Source organism: Prionailurus viverrinus, chromosome D4 (genome assembly GCF_022837055.1).
Source record: "Prionailurus viverrinus isolate Anna chromosome D4, UM_Priviv_1.0, whole genome shotgun sequence".
Lineage (NCBI taxonomy): Eukaryota > Metazoa > Chordata > Mammalia > Carnivora > Felidae > Prionailurus > Prionailurus viverrinus.
The window spans coordinates 1,328,112-1,348,951 of NC_062573.1; the positions used below are offsets into that span (position 1 = coordinate 1,328,112).

Genomic DNA, 20,840 nt, shown 5'->3' on the forward strand with positions numbered 1-20,840 from the left:
AACTGAGCCATGAGAACCAGACTTTGTGCCCAGGGTTGCATGGAGATGCCGTGTGACATTCGTTCACTCCAAAAAATCTTTATGGGGTGCCTGGCACCGTTCTAAGCAGATCCCAAGCCCTGTCCTTGTGGAGCTTATGTTCTAGTAAGAGAAGATAGTCGATGCATGGCAGGTCACATGAAGTGCCACAGGGAAAAACTAACCAGGGAAGGGAGGTAGGGAATGTGGAGTGGGTCACACTTTCAGATGGGTGGCAAGGGAAGGCCTCACTGAGAAGGGGACGTTTTAGTAAAGATCTGATGGAGGGCAGGGAGAGAGCTCAGTGGTATCGGGAGGGAAAGTATTCCAGCAGAGGAGGGACAGAAAGTGCAAAGGCCCTGGGGTGCCTGGGTGGCTCGGTTAAGCCCCGCGCATCTGGCTCTGTGCTGACAGGGCAGAGCCTGCTTGGGATTCTCTCTCCCTCTCTCTCTGCCCCTCCCCCCATCTCAAAAGTAAATAAATAAATTTAAAACATTTTTAAAAAGAAAGTGCAAAGACCCAGAGGTGGGGACAAAATCCAGCAAGAAGCCCAGCATGGCTGGAGCAGCATGAGTGAAGGGAGCAGGTTAGGACATGGGATGGGGGAGGTGGTGAGGACCCACTCTATAAGACTGTTAGGAGGACTTTGGCCCTTACTCTGAGTGACACTGGGGGGCCACTCCTGCGGGTTGAAGCACAGGAAATCCCAAGATCTGACTTCCACTTTAACGGGAATGTGCTGGTTGCTGGAGCGAGAACAAGTCACAGAAGACACAGGGGCAGGGAGGCCAGTGCTGAGGTGGTGGCCACAGTCCAGGCAGGTGATGGCAGTGGGTCGGAGGCAGACATTACGTTTGGGAAACCCTAGAGTCTTGTAGAGGGGCAGGGTGAGGTGATGGGGGACTGAGTGTGGCCCAGCTTCTTGGGTCTCGGCCTCTGCCCTGAGCTCCCCTGTTGGCTCGGACCCCCCAGTCCACTCGATCCTTGGTGCAGGCACCCCCTTCTCCAAGGCTCTCCTCCCTCGCCAGAGCCCAAGGGGAAGTAGACAGGAAGGAGGGAGGAAGCACTGGGGCGATCCCAGTGTCCTGTCCAATCTTTTCCCAGCAGCGAGCGGATTTCCGGGACTGAATAGCCGGAAACTCTGGGATGGGACACCTCACCCGGGAAAAGCTGGCAGAGGTGAGCGGGGAGGAGGGGTCCCCACTCCAGCTGGCTCCCACAGCTGCTGGACGGAGGGAACCAAATTGGCTTTGGAAAACGGCTGTGGCTGTGGCCGGGGGTGCAGCTTGAGAGGCTATGTTTTTTGTCTTGTTTTGAAGTTTATTTATTTTGAGAGAGAGAGAGAGAGAACAAGCAGGGGAGGGGCAGAGAGAGAGGGAGAGACAGAATCTTAAGCAGGCTCCATACTGTCAGTGCAGAGTACGACACGGGACTCAAACTCGTCAACCGTGAGACCATGACCTGAGCCGAAACCAAGATTTGGACGCTTAAACGGCTGAGCCCCCCAGGCGCCCCGAGAGACTATGTTTTTAAGTCAGGAAGGACTCTGCAAGAGGGAAGGTTAGCAGTGGGGATGCTAGAATGTCAGAAGAGGGAGGCCTGTCAGACAACCTGTCACCGAGGAGCCCTGTGGCCTCAGGAGCAGGGCGGGGAGCCCTGTGTGGATTTCTGCCCTGGGAATGCACACCTTACCCATGATATTTTAAGCTCAGATTTTGTGTGTTGTCTTAAATTAAATGTATTTTATTAAATTTATTACATTTACACGCCAGGCACTGGGCTGGGAGCTTCGCCACGAACGAGGCAAAGTCAGTGCCCTCATGAAGGTGTCGGGTAATTAACAGTCAACAAATAGATGTAAAATGGTCATTGCAGGCAGAGACTGAGGAAGATAAAGCAGGGCTGAGGACAGGGAGTGAAGGACCAGGGAGGGTGGTCCGGGAAGGCTTCTCTGAGGAGGCGTGTTAAACAGAGTCCTAAATAAACGAGGGGGAGGGGCAAGCTGCATGGAGATCCGGAGGAAGGGCATTCCAGGCAGAGGGAATATGTTCCTGGTAGCAAGAGTGAGCCAATGTGGCTGGGGCAGAATGAGGGACAGAATAAATGAGGGAGGCAGGTTGGGGGTCAGCAAGGTGGGTGTTTGGGGGCCTCCAGGCTACACAAGGCCTTGTAGGTTGGGGAACGTATGACCTGCTTTATGCTAGTTTTTAAAAAAAAATTTTTTTTTTAATGTCTATTCATTTTGGAGAGAGACAGAGAGACTGAGACAGAGCGTGAGTGAGGAAGGGGCAGAGAGGGAGACACAGAACCCAAAGCAGGCTCCAGGCTCTGAGCTGTCGGCACAGAGCCTGATGCGGGCCTCGAACTCACACACTGCTAGATCGTGACCTGAGCCGAAGCCAGACGCTCAACCGACTGAGCCACCCAGGCGCCCCTGTGGCTGTTTTTTTCTGGCATAATGAGGGCACCTCTTTACTCTCACAAGGGAAGAAAAGTTCTGGTTTGGGTGAAAAATGACATGCCCAGCCATTTGCAAGTCACAGAGAGGTGTTTACATCTTGTTCCATGAGAGGAGGGAGCCCAGGGCGGGTGGGGGTGCTGTGTGCACCTGTGACCGGCTTAGGTTTTCACCTGAGTGCCACTGGGGCTGGGGTAGAAGCTGAGAGCCTGTGAGAACAGACAGAGAGCCAGCGAGAAGGCTGCCGTGGGCTCCACAGAGGACCCGGGGCTCCTGGATGAAGCGAGCGTTGCCTCTTGGAGAGAAGTGGTCAGGATCTATTTTGAAGGCAGAGTCGCAGGATTTCCTGACGGGTGGGGTGTGGGGTGTGAGTGGAAGAAGAGGCACAGATGACTGCAGATTTTTTCTTGCCAAACAAAGCAACAAGGGTGCAGCTGACATCAACTGAGATGGGAAACGGATGTGGGGAGCAGGGGTGTGGCCGCAGGGGGCGGGTAGCAACAGTCCTGCTTTGGATAAGACAAGTCCGAGATGACTTCAGACATCCAAGGGGCCACGCTAAGGAGACAGGTGGGTTTGTGAGGCTGGTGTTAAAGGGGCAGTTCCAGGCTGCATCAGAGAAGAGATGGCATTTAAGGTCAAGGGCCCGGGGGAGGTGGCTCACAGCATCCCCTACAAGGAAGGTTAGTATCTGTCTGGCACCTGGGAAAGCTAGCCACTCCTGGCCTCTGGCCTCTCCAGGTCCCATCCCAGCCACCCTGAAGGCTGGGGGATCCATTCCACAGCCAACAGTCACCAGCAACAGCACCACATTGTGTTGCTGAGCCGGCCACTCTGCACAGGAAGAGAGTGCAGGGTCTTGGTGGGGGGAGAGGAGGCTGAGCCCCAGCCTGGGGCCACCAGCATTTGGAGTGGAGAGGGATGAGAACACTTGGATGCTCTGAAGCTGGGTGAAGACAGTGATCTGGGAAGTATGGAACATTTATCAGCTCCTGGAGTCCTGGCGACAACCCAGGGAGGCAGAGGCTGTCATTATCCCCAGTTCTCAGGTAGGACCCCCCCCCCCCAGCCCACCACTGCCCCAGAGAGGTAAGGGGATTTGTGTGGGGTCACACAGCTGGAGAGTGAGCGCTGTCAGCTGCAATGCCCCCCTCCTGGCTTCAGGATTAGCCCTCTGGGCCCTTGAGGGCCAGATGCTGGCACCAGGCAGGTGGGCAGAAGCTGGCAGCTGGGGATCCAGGTAGGGCTGGGCACACTCAGCTCTCTTCTCTCCTTCCAGGGCTGCTGGCGAACCAGAGGCTGGCGGGGACTACGTGAAGGTAAGAGGGGCTGGGCAGGGGACACTGGACAGCTCAGAGCCTGTTCCATGAAGGGCAGAGTTCTTTTCTGAGCCTTCTTGGGAGCGGGACCTCACTGCCTGTTCCCCGGAGGAGAGGGTCCCGGGGTCGGTGCGGAGCTTGGGCTCTGGTTTCACTCCCGAGGACCTTCTTCCCATGCCATTGTCTCCCAGCCCCAAACACAGGACACCCCACTGTTTGTTACCACCAGACCCCACCCACCTGCCAGCTGGACAGGGCCCGGAGGATGTCTCCCTACACAGACCGCGGAGCCCCAATCCCACGCGGTCTCTGAGCATGTGCTGATGTTGAGAGGTGGGAGCAAGAAAAGGTGCCTCAGTTTTCATCACAGATCATGGATGCAGCTCATGTTTGCCACACACTTAATTTGTCCCGGGCGCTGGGAATGTTGAGGATGCAGTTTTGAGACGATGATGATAACGAGAGTAGCTTTACGTCTTGGGTGCCTACTGTGTGCAGAGCCCTGTGCTGGCTGCCAGCACCGGAAGGGAGACAGTTATGAGCTCTGTACATGAAGGAGGTCTTTGACTTCTTCCCTCATCGCTGGGCAGGGAAGGTCTTCCTGTGTACCCATCTACGTTTGGGAAACTTGGGGCCCAGAGATGCACAGTGATTTTGCCCACAGCCACACACCGCTACCACGGGGCAGAACGGAGATTGCAGTTCAAATTTGAGCGACAGAGACTGAGCGAGGGAGGAGCAGACAGAGAGGGAGGCACAGAATCCAAAGCAGGCTCCAGGCTCTGAGCTGTCGGCACAGAGCCCGACGCGAGGCTTGAACTCACGAACCGTGAGATCATGACCTGAGCCGAAGCAGGACGCTTAACCAACTGAGCCACCCAGGCGCCCCTGCTATCCAATTTTATCTGATGCCAAGGCCACGGACAAAGTCCTTGGCCTTCCGCCTCCGGGAGCACCCGCACTGGGCCAGGCTGCCTGCTGAGTACGGAGCATACAGCAGAGGCAGGAGGTCCAGGTCTTGTGTTCAAAGGGCTCCTGGTCCACATGGGGACCAGGACAAAATCATACAGAGTGGTTTGGGCTTTGTTTTGTAATCCAGCAGACCCAAATTTTAGTCCCAGACCTGCCACTTACTTGCTACATGACTTTGGGTATGTGGGTCACCTCTCTGAGCCTCAGTGTTCACCTATGTGGTAGCAGAGGCCCCTCCCACCTAGGATTGCTGTGGGCTCAATGAGTCCATCCCCATAAGTAGGGTTGCTGGGCCTGGAATAGAGCAGGCTGGCCTGGCTCCTGACCTCAGGAACGTTCCATCATCTGAGATGTTGCCTATAAAACTCTGTGTTCGTGACTAGTGAAGGAAGCTATTGGAGCTCAGGATGTAGGGGACCTTGGGAGGTGGGGAGCGGGAGATCGAGGAAGGCTTTCTGGAGGAGGAAGCGTTGAAGCCAAGCCATTGGGGTTGACAGGAATGTTCACCACAATCCTGTCCCCAGAGGAAAAGCTGAGAAGGAGCAAAGGTAAGCAGAGATAGGCACTTGAGTGATCCAAGCAGAGGCAGGAGTGTGGGCAAGGGTCAGAAGGCAAGCTGGGTGAGCCCAGAAAGTGCAGCCCCGGGCTGCAGCAAGTTGAACTGTAGCTGCTCTGGGAATCTCGCCCTGGCTCCTTATCTAGAGCCCTTGCACCACAGAGGGACAGAGGCCTTAGGGAGAACTGGCACCAAAGCCAGTGGGTAGGACCCACAGGGCACACATTTCAGCAGCCCACAATTCTCAGTCACCTGGCAAGGTAGTGAGATCCCCATCACTGGTGGTAGTAAGATCCCTGTGAGGATTAGTAACTTTGTATTTTTCCTTTAGTGTATGGGGCTAAAAAAAATGTATTTTAAAAATATTATAAAAGAAATAATACCTGCTGGCTGGAACTGATTAAACGGTTCTCTAACGGGTGCGGTCAAAAGAACATTCGGTTTAGCTTCAAGCCTCAGACGGTGGTAAAATCAATAGCCAGTTACCAAAAGTCCGTTCCTGCCCCGAGGCACCAGCTTAAGGAACTCCAGGGTTCTCAGACCCTGATGTGAATACTTTGATTCTAAAGCAAGGGTTCCCAAGTTCCAAGACCATAAAACTCCAAGCTCCCTGCTCAGAGCTTCAGATGTGTTTGCAGAAAAGAATCAAACAACTGAAGCCCGGCGAGGTGGACTCACATCCCTAATGTCACACAGCCTGTCACAAGGATTTGTACCTTAGGCCTGACTGATGCAGAGTCAGCGATGACTCTCTTTAATCACAGCACAAAAAGCCCCGGCAATAAGCTTGAAAATAGTAGCATGCATTTACTGAGCACTTACTTCATGCCTGGCAACTTAACGTGCATCAACTCAGCCGAGGCTCAGGAGGGTTGTATGAGGTCAGCACAGGTATGTTTTCCAGATGAGTGAACCTGGGCTCCAAGAGGAGGGGATGGTGGGGTGGAGGTGGGGGCACTGCTAGGTGAACCCAGGTTGGTGCCCTAAGCATTGAGCCTTACTGGCTCTCTGCACCCCCAGAGTCTGTCAGATCAGCATCCGGTGATAATTCTCAGCAGAGTCCCTGATTCCGAGTCAGAGGGGAGAAATCCTGGGCTCTGGGAGATTTCCCGAGGCCACAAAGGATTTGGTCAAACGCGTACAGGGGTTTGCTTCCGGCTTTGGATACGATTTAATTCAAAGTCTTTGCCCGCCCCGGGTCAGCGAAGGGTACAGGGTACGGCGAGTAGGGGAGGCAGGACCCCCCCCCCCACCCCACCCCGAGCCCAGGCATCCCCACCCCATCCCGCTGCCCCTCCGTGACCGCCCCCCTAGGCTGGTCCTCTGCTCCGCATCCCCCGACTCCAGGCAGCCCTGCGGGGCTGGAGCGCGCGGGGCGAGGGGCGGGGAGCGGGGGGCGGGCGGAGGGAGGAACAATGGCCCCCTCCCCTCCCCTGGCCGGCCGGAGGGTGGGGTCTCCCCGCCCCGCCTCCCCGCTCCTCCCCCGCCAAGGCGATGAGGTAATCGCGCCGCCGAGAGGCACGCGCAGCCGGTGCCCAGCCCGGTCGGTCCCCGCGCCCCTGCCCCGCCGGCCGCCGCCCCCCGCACCGGCCCGGCCCCGGACGCCCGGCCCCACCATGACCGAGCGGTGCAGCCTGTGGAGCGCCCTGTCGGCCGCCGCCTGCTGCTTCTACCGCGGCTCCTTCGTGCAGGTGCAGGTGAGGGGGCGGCTCGGTCCCCGCCAGGCGCTCCGGGCTGGGACCCCGGCCGCTCCGCCCCGGGCCCCGGGGGCCGCGAGCCTCAGCGCGGGGGCGCCTCGCAGGGTCTGGCGGGGCCGGGGCAGGGGCCGGGGCTGCGGGAGGGGGCGGGGTCGCCCCAGCCTCACCTCTGGGCGCCCAGTCGCTCCGCAGGGTGAGGGTCCGGGCTGCCGCTCCCGGGACTCGGGGCTGCGGGACTGTCGTTCGGGTCCTGCCTTCTCAGGAGGAGCTGAGCTGGGGCACTGGGTACCGGGAGCTGCGGTCCCCCGGCGTCCTGCCGGTCCTCCAGCGAGCGCTCCGGCCCCTGCGGCTGACCGGGGCAGGCTGGCTCCCCATTGTACCGGGGGCTCTGGGCTGGGGTCCGAAGGCTGAGTGAGGGGCGCGAAGCTGAAGGGATGCTGCGGGTGCCGGGGCTGGGGCCAGGGAGCCCGCCAGCCTCCCGCCCTCTAGGTGGACTAGGGCAGGCTCGGGGCGCGGGGCTCCCAGCCCAGCCGGCCGGGCAGTGCGGGACCGCGCCGCGGCGGTGAAAGGGTTAAACGGAAGGGGGTGGAGGGGAGGACCCGGACCCCGCCTCTCTGCGGAGCATCATCTGGGAATGGCCTTGCTTGGGGTTGCCAGACCGTAGGAAGCTGGAGGGGGGGGGGTGCTTGCTGGGCTCGGGCTGGGGTTTAGGGGTCAAGACCCTGACCGAGGGTCTCTGCGCTTTTGCCTCCGGAGACCCCTGGGGGACGGCGGGCGCGTCACCTCTGCGCTCCGCGAGGCTCACACACACGCTCCGAGCCCGCCTGAATGACGGCCCCGCCGGCGGCGGAGCGCAGCATCCCCGCACTGGCCAATGAGGCGCGCGCAGGCGGGGAGGCGGTGAGATCATCTCTGGCCAATAGGGGTGCGCCGAGCTCAAGGATGCTGCATTCGCGCCCCAGCCCGCAACGCCCCCCCCCCACCCCCCACCCCCAGTTTTGGGAGCTGGGGACCCCCAAGTCGAGAGTGAGGAGGAGGGCACAAGGACCCGAGGGCTCCCTACCCTCAGTATGTGGGAGGACAAAGTTGGTTACCCCAGATTCTTTCCGTGACCATTGAAAAAGTGGATCCCAGTACCCCACCCCCACCCCCACCCCCTTTACAGATGAGGCTACTCAGGCTCAGAGAGGGAAAATGACTAGCGCAAGGTCACACAGTGGCGGGCAGAGTCTGGTGGCCAGGTTCTTTACCGCACAACCCGCTCCCCTTCGTTGCCCCATGTCCGTCTTGCTCCAGCTGTGGAACTGGGGTGAGTTCTTAGTTACATGCTTTTTATCAAGGAGAACTCCAGAAGGCTGGGGTACTGTTGTCCTCTCCCCTGTGACTCGCAGTCTTCCCTCCCCAGGGTGTGGGGTGATGTAAGGAGGGAGACCAAGGACCCCGAAGAATAGGGAACTCCATACAGAAGCGTAGGTATCTGAGGGGACCCCCACCCCAGTTCAGTGCTTGGCCTAACTGCCCTTTGGGGGTATCAGTTTCTACCCGGGGTGGAGGAGGATGTACAGAATCCCCATCCCCAGAACCTGTCTTTTCCTGAGCACCTGTACCATCACTGACCCCCCCCCCATCTGTCCCAGAGCCCTACACACTTCTCAATGCCCAGGTTTTCATGTGCCCATCACCAAGCTGCTCCTGCTCCTGCCTTTCTCACCTTGGAGAGTATCTCATTGTCCTCCCAGGATCCCCATCTCAAATCCTCTCTGACCCCTCCACCCTCTTTCCCCATACCCGGTCAAAGGCTACATAAACAAACACCCTTTCCCCAGTCCCCACCCTGTGCCCCACCCTCCCCTGCCTTTGCCTGGAAAGCACTAAGCCACTTTCCACACAGCAGACTGAATCTTGAAAAGCCCTCTGTGGCCTCCAGCCCCCCACAGCAGCCTGACAGCCCTGCCCCACCTGCCCCCATCATTCTTGGCCCTTTGAAACTTTCCCCCACCCCAGGACCTTGGCTCTGCCACTTTCTTCCCAGAAGCTCTTCTCTGCCCACCTGTCTGCCTGTCTGCCACCCTGCCTTGATGCTTTTGCTGGGCTCATCCAGTCCTTCTGCAGGCCTCTGTGGAAACATCACCTCTTCAGGGAGTCTTCTCCCTGACTAGATGAGGAGGGACTCTCTTAGCTCCCAGAGCTCTCTGTGCATCTCTAACCATTCAGAAAACCTGGAATTGCATGGCTCCTCTAAGGCAGAAGTCACCCGTCCTGATGACCTTGGGGCCTCAGCCCCTAGCACAGGACCTGTCCCAGAATGGGGGCTTAATCATTGTTGAAATAATGAAGTCAGAGACTCTAGATATCGCTGAAGCTGGGAATTAGAGTATTTTGGGAGCAGTGTGGGTTGGGGTAAACTGAGGCAGTGTGGGAGCAGAGGGGTGGGGAATGGAGCTGCAGAGTTAGGCTCTGAGATCTTTGAGAAGTCTGAAAAGGCAGGGAGTGGACTGGAGGACCCTTGGACCCAGTGAGTAGGGGGTCCTGGGGAAAGACTGTCACCTGGACCGAAGCCAGGCCCTCTAGTGTCCCTTTCATCTGTCCTGGCCAGTTCAGGGTCAGTCTACCTATCCTAGAGCAGTCATCTTTGGGGCCTGGAGTTGGGGGAAGGGAGAGAAAGTAATTTCACATGTCCTCACAGTGACAAGGACATCTATGGGTCCTCTGGAGTATTATCTCCTTTCATCCTTGGAATCCAATGAGGCAGGTTCTGTCATTAAGCCCATTTTGCAGAGGAGGAAACTGAGGCCCAGAGAACTCACATGGCACAGCCAGGACTGGGCAGGGCTTCATGGTGGGGGTGCACCTGGCGGCAGGAACTCCCCTCCCTCTGCTCTTAGGTATTCAACCCTGGGCCACAGTAACCAGGAAACCAGGAGTCTCCCTCTTTGGCAGGTGGGAGGGGGTAGTCCTGGGCATTAACTCCACTGAGTGCCCTTTGGCTTCTCTGCTTGGCCACAGTTTCCCCATCTGGCCAGGATTGCTTGAGATGGCAAGGTAGAAAGGGCTTTGGGAATTGTAAAGGACAGCAGAGATGTCTGTGTGGGGGCCTCTGCTTCCCTGTTTATAGCTGCCTCCTCCAGCCTTCCACTGTATAATTCAGCATCCCAGAATGTATCCTCGTCCACCCAGCCCTAAGTTTTTGTCCATGCCTTTTCCTGGGTACCTGCTGCCTTACCTCCCAGATCCCCCTGTAGAAATCCTCCCTCTCCCAAGGCAAGATCTGTTCGGTGTTTTTGGTGCAGGATGAGTGTTTTGTTGTTTCCACGCCCTCCAGGAAGGCTTCCTGGACCACTCTACCTCGCCTACACTTTATCTTCTGCCTCCTAAAAGCCGCTCGGGTCTTTGCCGCTGTCCAGTACGGTGGTGCTGACCTTATTCTGCTCAAATGTTCATGTCGCTTTTGCTTCCCCTCCTAGACTAGGAGCTTCCTTGAGGACAGGGACTGGTTTGTTTATTGCCTCATTTACTCCTGGCACATAGCACAGGGTCTGGAACATAGTAGGACTGATTGAGATTTCCTTATTCCTGCTGGTCTAGGGACTCACGGGTGAGGACCTTTCTGGAGCCTGTGCCTAAGTCTTCCCAGGGTCCAAGGATGGAAGCAGTTCACCTGGGGTGGGGAGGGGGTGGGAGAGAAGAAGGAAGGGGGCTTCAGACTGGAAGCCAACTCTTTGCTGTCTCCTGCCCAGTTCTCCAAGGAGAAGTACATCCTGGACTCCTCACCTGAGAAACTGCACAAGGAGTTGGAGGAGGAACTCAAACTCAGCAGCACAGATCTCCGCAGCCATGCCTGGTACCATGGCCGCATCCCCCGTGAGGTGAGTGGACCCTGGGTGGGACTTCAGCCCTAGATGCTTCCATCCACCACCTTGGCCAGCCCTGCCCAGATAGGCTCTGACCCATTGCTTGGTAGATTCAATCTGAGTGGATGGCAACGAGGTCTAGCTCTGTCATTTACTGACTGTGTGACCTTGTACAAGTCACTTCACCTCTCTGAGCCTGTTTCTCCATCTAAGAGATGGAGAATAATGATTGTAGCTACCTTAAAGGGTTGTTGTGGGAATTAAAGTGCTTAAACTTGATGCCTGATATGCGGTAAACTCCACGTTATTATTAATGTTGTTATTACTATTACTTTTAAATGTTATTCCTATGGGCCTATACATTGGCCTCTCGTGCATTTGGCTAGTGAGTGTCAATGCCAAGGATTCTCAGTTTTGGCACAGTTGAGTTTCTGGGCTGAGGCACAGACAGGCTGATAGTCACCTATTCCCTCTCTCACCATGCTCTCAGTGTTTGTCAAGCATCGACTCTGTCAGGCCCTGTGCTGGGCACCAAGAATGCAGAGAGAAAAGGGGTGGTGGCTTCCCCAGAGGGCTGGTAGTCCAAGGTGGGGGCTGACGGGTAGGCAGTCAGAGCCCAGTGGAGGAAGTGCAAGAATGGAGTGCCCAGCAGGGAATGTGGGCGAGCACTGAGGAGGGGGCACTGATGAGAGAGGCCAGTGAAAGATGGATAAGAGTTCATCAGGTGGGCAGGGTGGGAAGGTTGGTCCAGGCAGAAAAAGCAGCCGGAGGGTATGAAGGCCCAGAGCCATGTGAGAACACAGGGTCCTTGGAGGAATGAGGATTGGGAATTCACTCTGTCCAGCTCGGGCCCTAAGAAGGAGAAGGTCTGAGACCTGAGTTCCAGATCGTGTGACCGCCAGTGCCCCCAGACTCGGTGTCCCCGTGACACACATTCCAGGGTGTTATTCCTCCCATTCCTGAGCCTCTGTGCACCACACCCAGGGCCTGTGGCTGCATCGCCCCCTTGAATCTGGGTCACTGCCTCCCCCCTCCCAAACTTTAGATATCTCTGTTCACTGCGTCTCCCAGATCCTGGGTCTGGCCCTCTCCTGCCCCTGCCCTACTCCAGCCTGACCACTGCCTCCCACAGGTATCCGAGACCCTGGTGCAGCGCAATGGCGACTTCCTCATCCGGGACTCACTCACCAGCCTGGGTGACTATGTCCTCACCTGCCGCTGGCGCAACCAGGCCTTGCACTTCAAGATCAACAAGGTCGTGGTGAAGGCGGGTGAGAGCTACACCCACATCCAGTACCTGTTTGAGCAGGAGAGCTTCGACCACGTGCCCGCCCTCGTGCGGTACCACGTGGGCAGTCGCAAGGCTGTGTCCGAACAGAGCGGGGCCATCATCTACTGCCCCGTCAATCGCACCTTCCCGCTGCGCTACCTGGAGGCCTGCTATGGCTTGGGCCAGGGCAGTGGCAAGGCTGCCGGCCCCGCCAGCCCCTCGGGCCCCAAGGGCAGCCACATGAAGCGGCGCAGCGTCACCATGACTGACGGGCTCACCGCCGACAAGGTCACCCGTAGCGATGGCTGCCCCACCAGGTAAGCGAGGACCCCACCCTAGGCCTCCGTCTCCCCATTTGTCAAGTCGGGGTATCAGTCATCAGAGTGCTAGTGACGGACAGAAGGCCCAGCCACACTGAACTGGGCAGAATTATTGTCCTGGAGCCTCGGTGTCCTTCCTGCAGCGAGGAAGAGGAAGGGCGAGCGAAGGGTTTCCAGGCAGCCTCAGCTCTGCCATGACTAGCTGAGCTCTCTGGGCCCTGCCCCTCCTCCTTTCTCACGACTACGTTCCTGCCCATAAAGGGCCCCTACTCAGCCCCCTGGCCTAGGGGGACCCCTGGCTGCCGTCCTGTCCCTGCCACCGCTGCTACCCCTCCCCACCCACCTGCCTCGGGTAAGGCGGGCATCAGAGAGGAGGGCTTTGCAGTGCGCAAACCACTGCACAGGGCATGGGACGTCCCGACAACATTTTGGTGACACCTGGTTGCTTCTGGGGCGGCGTGAGACGAGGCCGGGAAAAGCCACAGCAGCGACTCATTCCTGAGATCCCAGTGTGCACCCTGCCCTGTGCTGGTGCCCAGGCTCTCTGTGCCCAGGCTCGTCAACTCCCATGTCCACAGGAGCTGGGTCCTGTGTACACACCCACCTTACAGATGAGGAGATAGGTTTAGAGAGGCGAAGCCACTTGCTGGAGAAGGGTGAGACCGAGGTTCAAATGCAGGTCCGCGACTCCAAAGTCTATACCCCTAATTCCTATGGCCTCCCCGGCCTTTGGCAAAGAGACCTGCCGTCCTGTGCCACCAGCACTTGCATGGGTCCCATCTCCCTAGGCCTGCGCTGGGTGCCATCAGCCAAGAAATTGCTGGTTGGAAACCCTTTGGGCAGTAGCTGCTTTGCCTGTGGTTTAGAACCAGTGACCGTAATTGTGCCAGGATCTGACATTCTGAACATAGTGTGGGAGCAGTGAGGAGGTGCCAGGCTGGAGGGCGTAGTTCCCTTAGGCTCCCCATCCTTTCTGCTAGGCCTACTTCCCAGACAGTTCTCCAAGTGGGGGCAAGGTTCTCCGGGAAGAGAGCAGTTGTGTGGGTGGTGGACTGCACAAACACTTCCTCCTCTGGGCTTCGGGTTTGTATTTGCCAATCGGGGGGTTGGACTCTACAATCCCCAAGCCTTTTCTGCCTCTGAAGTTCAGTCAATCTAGGATGGAGGGAGAGGTGACAGTCCTAAGGCCAGCTGAGGACTCTGCCCTCTGGGCTTTCTGCTCATGAAGGTATCTGCTCCACAGCACATCACTGCCCCACCCCCGGGAATCCATCCGCAACTGTGCCCTCAGCATGGACCAGATCCCAGACCTGCACTCGCCCATGTCTCCCATCTCTGAGAGTCCCAGCTCCCCCGCCTACAGTACTGGTATGGCCACTGGAGGGGGAGGGCCAGGTGGGGGGGATCTAGTGGGAGTGACCTTGTATGTGCACGTGTGCTCCATCTTTGATGACTTCCGTTACAGTGTGTGAGTGTGTTTCTACCTCTTTACTGAGAATGATGCCCTGTAAGAATTTACACTAAAAACCAGCCAGCAGAACTACTGATATTGACACACAAAACATATCCGTGGCTCATTCATTCAGCAGTGATTTGTTGAGCCCTTACTGGGCACTAGGCACTGTGCATGAAGAGGTTTCCAGTGCATTCTCCAGAATGCAGTGAAGCCCGTTAAAGGCTCGCTGTGTTACTGAACCTGGCCTCAAATGCTGGGAAGTGGGCTTATACAGCAATACTCAGCCCCCACGGGTCAAGCGCCTTTCACATGTAGGGTGTCCTACCGGGCCCTGCGTTGGCTGGGACTTAACGCATCCTTGCTTCCAAATGGCTGGCTCAGACAGGCTAGTCTTGTGCTTTTTTCTTTCTTTCTTTCTTTTTTTCCTTTTAAATAGGCTTGAATTTTTTTAGAGCAGTTTCAGGGTCGTAGCAAAATTGAGCAGCAAGTACAGAGCACTGTGCCTTTTTTTTTTTTTTTTTTGATATAAAGAAAATTCCTGTTGCAGACACATGCCACTACTTCGTTTCTGAAGGTAAAAAAACCGAGTGTTTTCCACGGGCCATAGTGCATATTGTCCACGTGGCAGGCAAAGTGTGCAGGGAGGCGGGCGTTCTGGAAGGAACCTTTGCCTGCAGGGGCTCTGGTGCAGCACGGCCTACACAGGGTGTCACAAATCCCTCCCTAAGCACAGGCCCGCGGACTTGTCATCACTACAAACTTCCCTGCCAAACAACTCCCCTGAGGGCAAAAGCTAAAATTCCTTGCCACAGATTATTTATGGGGCATTTTCTAAGCAACATGGCAGTGTAAAGCATCCAGGGTTGAGGACTGAAACCCCAGCCGTATCCCTTGCTGGGTAGGAGAGCTCAGGCAGATCGGTTCACCTCCCTGAGCCTCAGTGTTTTCGTGGTAGAATGATCATGAAAATACTTGCTTCCCAGGATGTTAGGGTTAAGTGGACTGATGTGCAAAGAAGGATCTTGCAGGGAGTAAGAGCTCAATATCCATCACCTCTAATTTTGGACGGTGGTTTTGCCGTGGCCGACGGGGGTATTGCCAGCATGGCACCAGCTCCTGGCACATGTGTCCTCAATGAATCATTAGTGCTAATTCCCTGAGAAACAATTCCACACAGTGAACTCCCAGCAAGGGCTTATTAGCATCCCTGAGTCATGGAAATCTCCAAGTAGTTCAGTGGTTCCCCAAGGCTGCAGCAGCCTTAGGGTAGGAGCGTGTGAATTCCTGGGGTCCAGACGACTTAAGAGCGTCATAGAGGCCCGGTCAGTTTGCCGGAGCCTGTTGGGCCTGGCTTGGGTGCAGGGAGGTGGGGGCATCACCCCTGTAGGGTGGATGGAGCCTGTCCTTTGGGAAGAGGGTAGAACCTCACTGGATGGGGAGCCCTGGTAACTAGTTCTCTCCCTTTATCTCCCCGCAGTGACCCGTGTCCACGCCGCCCCTGCAGCTCCCTCTGCCACAGCGCTGCCTGCCTCCCCTGTCACCCGCCGCTCCAGTGAACCCCAGCTGTGTCCTGGAAGTGCCCCAAAGCCCCCTGGGGAATCGGACAAGGGCCCTTATGCCAGTCCCTCCCACACGCTCTGCAAGGCCTCCCCATCACCGTCGCTTAGCAGCTACAGTGACCCGGACTCTGGCCATTACTGCCAGCTCCAGCCTCCTGTCCGTGGCAGCCGAGAGTGGGCAGCAGCTGAGGCCTCCAGCCGGCAGGCCAGGAGCTACGGGGAGAGGCTAAAGGAACTGTCAGAAAATGGGGCCCCCGAGGGGGACTGGGGCAGGGCCTTCACGGTCCCCATTGTGGAAGCCACCTCTTCCTTCAACCCAGCCACCTTCCAGTCCCTACTGATCCCCAAGGATAACCGGCCACTGGAGGTGGGCCTCCTGCGCAAGGTCAAGGAGCTGCTAGCAGAGGTGGATGCCCGGACGCTGGCCCGGCACGTCACCAAAGTTGACTGCCTGGTAGGTGCTGGGTGAGCACCAGGGCAGAGAGAACACCTCTGTCCTCTGGCTTTGGGACAGAGGTCGGGGTGGTGAGGAGCTGGCCCCTAAATTCCCCAAGTATAGCTAGTGGGCCTGGATTCTGGCTTCACAGGTGTCCTTTACTTGCTGTGTGACTCTTGGGCTGATCACTTTACCTCTCTGCGCCTTCATTTTCTCCTTTTAAACAAAAAACAAGATAGTCTTGCTTCCTCCAGTTTGGCACTAGAACTGGGCAGTGGGGAAAGTTCGCGGTGTATGGCTCCCTGGGGCACTTTTTCAGCTTGCTAAGAGTCAGCCTGGCTGTTCCCGGGGAATGTAAAATGTAGAAGCCAAGACTACCAGCCCCCATGCCCCCTAGTGGACAAAATAAGCAAAACTCATAACCTAGACTCCTAAATTGTCAATGCCTGGGCCTTTGCTTGAATGAATCTTGACCATCTAAGGACCCAGACTCTCTCTGCACCTCAGTTTCTCCCTCTGAAGTTTTGGGAGGGGGCACTGATTACTTCATTTGGAGGCCACATTGGTCTCTGAGCTCAGGAAGCAAGAAAAGGGGGGTAGAGATATTGCCCTGTGGAGAGGGCTAGGTGTGAAGGGAGCATTTCTGGGTTCTCGGCCCAGTGTGCGACCTTGGACAAGCCCTTTCCCTCCCTGGGTCTGAGATTTGCCTTCTGGAATAAGAGTATCCTGGTCACCTCTAGCACAGATCAAACACCTCTGGGCATTTTCCCGTTTGTCCCTCATTTCCGTGAAAATGAGGTTCATTTGCTCCATGGCAGAGGGTTAGAGCTGGAATTCAAACCCGGCCTCCCAGCCACGCTGCCCTCCTAGATAAAGCTCTCTGACTCCCAGATGGCTGGGGCCAGCCGCGACAGGAAATTAATCAGCCCTCTGGGCGTCCTTGCAGGTTGCTAGGATACTGGGCGTTACCAAGGAGATGCAGACCCTAATGGGAGTCCGCTGGGGCATGGAGCTGCTCACCCTCCCCCATGGCCGGCAGCTACGACTAGACCTGCTGGAAAGGTAAGGCAAGCACCGGCGCTCGAGGACTCGAGGAGGGTGGGGGGAACCCCGGGCTACCTCGCGGACCTTTTGCTTGGCTGGTTAGCCAATCAGAGTCTCTCAGCCCTGCTCCCATGGATTCTGGCTACGCCCTCTATCCATCGACGACTCGCTACTTCTCGGGGTCCAGCTCCAAGCAATTCTGGTTTCCCAAAAGACTGAGTCCTCTTATCTCCGGCTTCATCTTTTGCGCCCTCTTGACCAATCACACTCCACGAGCCTTGGCCCCGCCCATCAGCTCCAGCTACTCTTCTTTCCTAAATCTGTTCAGCCGGGTGAATTCCGCTGATCGATCACAAGCCCCTCAGCCTGGCGCTCAAAAGCCTCTGGCCCCACCCCCGACTTATACTGACCAATCAGAAGCCCTTGGGCTTGCTTTCCCTCGCTCTGGCCACGCCCCCCAATCTCATTGACCCTTTCCAACCTGTCACTTTGGGCTCGGCCCCCTCCGCTCCTCGGCGCCCAACCACAAGCAGTGACAGGACCCCTCCCCTCTGACCTGGCGGCTCCGACAGGTTCCACACCATGTCCATCATGCTGGCCGTGGACATCCTGGGCTGCACGGGCTCCGCCGAGGAGCGGGCAGCGCTTCTGCACAAGACCATCCAGCTGGCGGCGGAACTTCGGGGGACCATGGGCAACATGTTCAGCTTCGCTGCGGTCATGGGCGCCCTAGATATGGCTCAGGTACAGAGGGGTGCATCTCGAGCTGGGCTTCAGGTAGTCGCTGTGTGGAGGAGCCCTGGGATACGATCCTTTGCGATGACTGTACATTGGATCAGGAAGAACTTTGTGACTTTTAGGCAGCCTTTGTGCAAAGGTAACTGTGAGAACTGAGTCCGAGTCTTTCCCCTTCTTGGGGCTTCAGTTTACCCACCTGTAAAATGAGTGACAAATATTAAATGAATTTCAAGAATAAATATAAAATGGCTATCATCTAGCAAGCACTTAGTATATGCTAGGTGCTACACGGAGTACTTTACAAGCACTGATTCCTCAAAACGATCTTGTGAAGTAAGTGCCTCTATTGCCCCATTTTACTTCTTTTTTTTTTTTTTTTTTTTAATTTCCAACGTTTATTTATTTTTGGGACAGAGAGAGACAGAGCATGAACGGGGAAGGGGCAGAGAGAGAGGGAGACACAGAATCGGAAACAGGCTCCAGGCTCTGAGCCATCAGCCCAGAGCCTGATGCGGGGCTCGAACTCACGGACCACGAGATTGTGACCTGGCTGAAGTCGGACGCTTAACCGACTGCGCCACCCAGGCGCCCCTGTCCCATTTTACTTCTGGAGAAACGGAGGCACAGCAGTACTTGCCTGAGGTCACACAGTCAGAGACTGAAAAAGTTGGGATTTGAAGCAGATCTGTTTAATTTCAGAGCCCAAACCTCATCCACACTCTACACTTGCTCTCCTGTGCCGAGTCAGTAGGAACCACAGGGTCCTAGAGGCCGTGGTTCAATTCCCAGCGCTGCCACTTAATTTTGGAATGACCTTGGGCAAGTCATTTCCCTATCTGAGCCTTAGTTCCCTCATCCGTAAAATGAGTTGTTGCAAGGGCTTCAAGAGAGACTGTGAAATGCAGCCAGCACAGTCCCTGATACGTGAATGGTGACCATGATAATAATAATTATCATCCCATATCTGGGTGTCCACTCAGCAGGGTGGCCTGTGGCCCGTGCAGGCCCCTTTCCTGGCTGGTCGCTCACAGTCTGATCTCCCCAGATTGCCCGGCTGGAGCAGACGTGGGTGACCCTTCGGCAGCGACACACAGAGGGTGCCATCCTCTACGAGAAGAAGCTCAAGCCATTTCTCAAGAGCCTCAACGAGGGCAAAGGTACTTCCCCCGCCTTGCTGTGTGACCTCGGACAGGCTCTAGCCCTCTCTGGGCCGGCAAAGACCCTCGCAATGTGGATGATGAGAGCTTGACTGAGCTCAGTGTGGGCTCTTCTCCCTGTGCTCACTTTCTGCACCTGGCGACTGTGTGTGCCGCAGCCAGGGCCAGGCTCGGCCCTCTGGGCTGTGCCGAGGCTGCAGTGGGTTCAGCTGGAGGAATCCACAAGGAGGGGCTTGCCTCGGGAGTCGGGAGCCTTGGGGGCTCAGTCAGGGACCCCAGGAAGACCCTCCCCCTGCCGCACCTGTTACCTGGGCCCAGAGCGGATGGTGGGGCCTCCAAGGTCTCTAAGCACCTGCCTCCCTCCCTGCAGAAGGCCCGCCGCTGAGCAACACCACGTTTCCCCATGTGCTGCCGCTCATCACTCTGCTGGAATGTGACTCGGCCCCCGCCGAGGGCCCTGAGCCCTGGGGCAGCACAGAGCACGGTGTGGAGGTGATCCTGGCCCACCTGGAGGCTGCCCGAACAGTGGCACACCACGGAGGCCTGTATCACACCAACGCTGAGGTCAAGCTGCAAGGTGAGTCACCGATCGAATGGCGGGGGCGGGGGTGGCGAGAAAGTCACTGGTCCTGCCAGCCGGGCCTCCCTCCACCGGACTTGCTCTCCCCTTTCCTCCAAACGTCCACTTGCGTTTCTCCATCCCTCTTGCCTGCTCCACTCCCTCTTTTTTTTTTTTTTTCTTACCCGTTTTTCACTCACTTATCAGTTCAACTGTTAGCAGAAGGCATCTGGTGCAGGTGGAGGGATAGAGATGATTCAAAGAGCACCAAAGCTGTGTATCTTTCTCTGAGCCTCAGTCTTCCCATCTGTGAAGTAGACATCCTAACAGGGCTGCTTTACAAGGTTGTTTGCAAAGCAATCTTTTACTGCCTCAGGCATGATTTAAGTCATGAAACTTCACTGTAGATAAACTGGAAATTACAGCTGAGCAAAAAGGAAATAAAAAACAAAAATCACCCACAGTTATCCAGAGGCAAGTGGGGAGAATATTTTGGTGTTTGTTTTTCCTGCCTTTTTCTTTTTCAGAGAGAACAATTTTTTTTTTTTTACTTAGCAAAAACTTACTCGCAAAATGTATTCGTTTCTTAGAAAGAACTTTGGAGCTTACAGAAAAATACGAAAAGAAAAATGCCCCCAAATTAACATTAATATTTTTATATTCTAGTGATTTAAATATTATACATGGCACATGTGGTCATGTTCATCAGTAAACGTTGCTCGATTCCTGGTGGAGCTGGGGGAGGTGCCTTAGGAACAAGGCCCTGGAGCCCCAGGCCTTCCCCAGCTGGATGGTAGTCCCCTGACCTCTGTGCCCTGCCTTGCAGGGTTCCAGGCCCGGCCAGAGCTCCTGGAGGTGTTCAGCACTGAGTTCCAGATGCGCCTCCTCTGGGGCAGCCAGGGCGCCAGCAGCAACCAGGCCCGGCGTTATGAGAAGTTCGACAAGGTCCTCACTGCCCTGTCCCACAAACTGGAGCCTGCTGTCCGCTCCAGCGAGCTGTGACCCCCACGGACCCCTCCCCTCTGCAGCTGCGGGCAGCAACAGGGACAGAGGGGGCACAGACCTTTCCCCAGAGCACCCCAGAGACACTGTGATCAGCCCAAGAATGTTCTGGGCCCAAACCAGGATCTCCGTTGCACTTCCAGGGTCCTGCATGGACCCTGAGCTCCGTCCCACCTGCTACCTGCCCGCCAAGTCTCCCTTCAGGAAGAACCGGAACCCTCTCCCTCCCTCCAGCTTCTGCTTCTCCCCTTCCTGCTGAGGTGCCCTGTGCTCGAGCCAGGAGAGAGCCTTCACACCTCCTCACTCTTCTCGGGGCACCTGCCGGACACCAAGGCCTCCACCTGGTTGTAAATATGTCTGTCTGTTCTGTAAATAGATGTACAGAAGCCATGTTCGTTCTTTCATATAATAAACTTTTATGACTCTTT

The 20,840-nt window shown here is 56.4% G+C and overlaps 1 protein-coding gene across 6 annotated transcripts in view; it reads left to right on the top strand.

Annotated features, from left to right (window-relative positions):
- Window positions 1-20,840, top strand: part of SH2D3C (SH2 domain containing 3C) — a 30,268-nt gene extending 9,428 nt beyond the window's left edge. For 2 of the 6 annotated variants that reach the window (XM_047829226.1, XM_047829232.1), the window contains 10 exons: window positions 3,756-3,795; window positions 10,758-10,886; window positions 12,004-12,458; window positions 13,690-13,829; window positions 15,395-15,930; window positions 16,859-16,974; window positions 17,529-17,700; window positions 18,740-18,851; window positions 19,222-19,428; window positions 20,237-20,840. In XM_047829226.1, the coding sequence (XP_047685182.1) occupies window positions 3,756-3,795; window positions 10,758-10,886; window positions 12,004-12,458; window positions 13,690-13,829; window positions 15,395-15,930; window positions 16,859-16,974; window positions 17,529-17,700; window positions 18,740-18,851; window positions 19,222-19,428; window positions 20,237-20,412 (2,083 nt within the window). In that variant the 3' untranslated portion in view covers window positions 20,413-20,840. Of the gene's footprint in view, window positions 1-3,755; window positions 3,796-4,222; window positions 7,021-10,757; window positions 10,887-12,003; window positions 12,459-13,689; window positions 13,830-15,394; window positions 15,931-16,858; window positions 16,975-17,528; window positions 17,701-18,739; window positions 18,852-19,221; window positions 19,429-20,236 lie in introns of those variants that run through there. The other 4 variants (XM_047829228.1, XM_047829227.1, XM_047829229.1 and 1 more) reach the window with 4 other exon arrangements.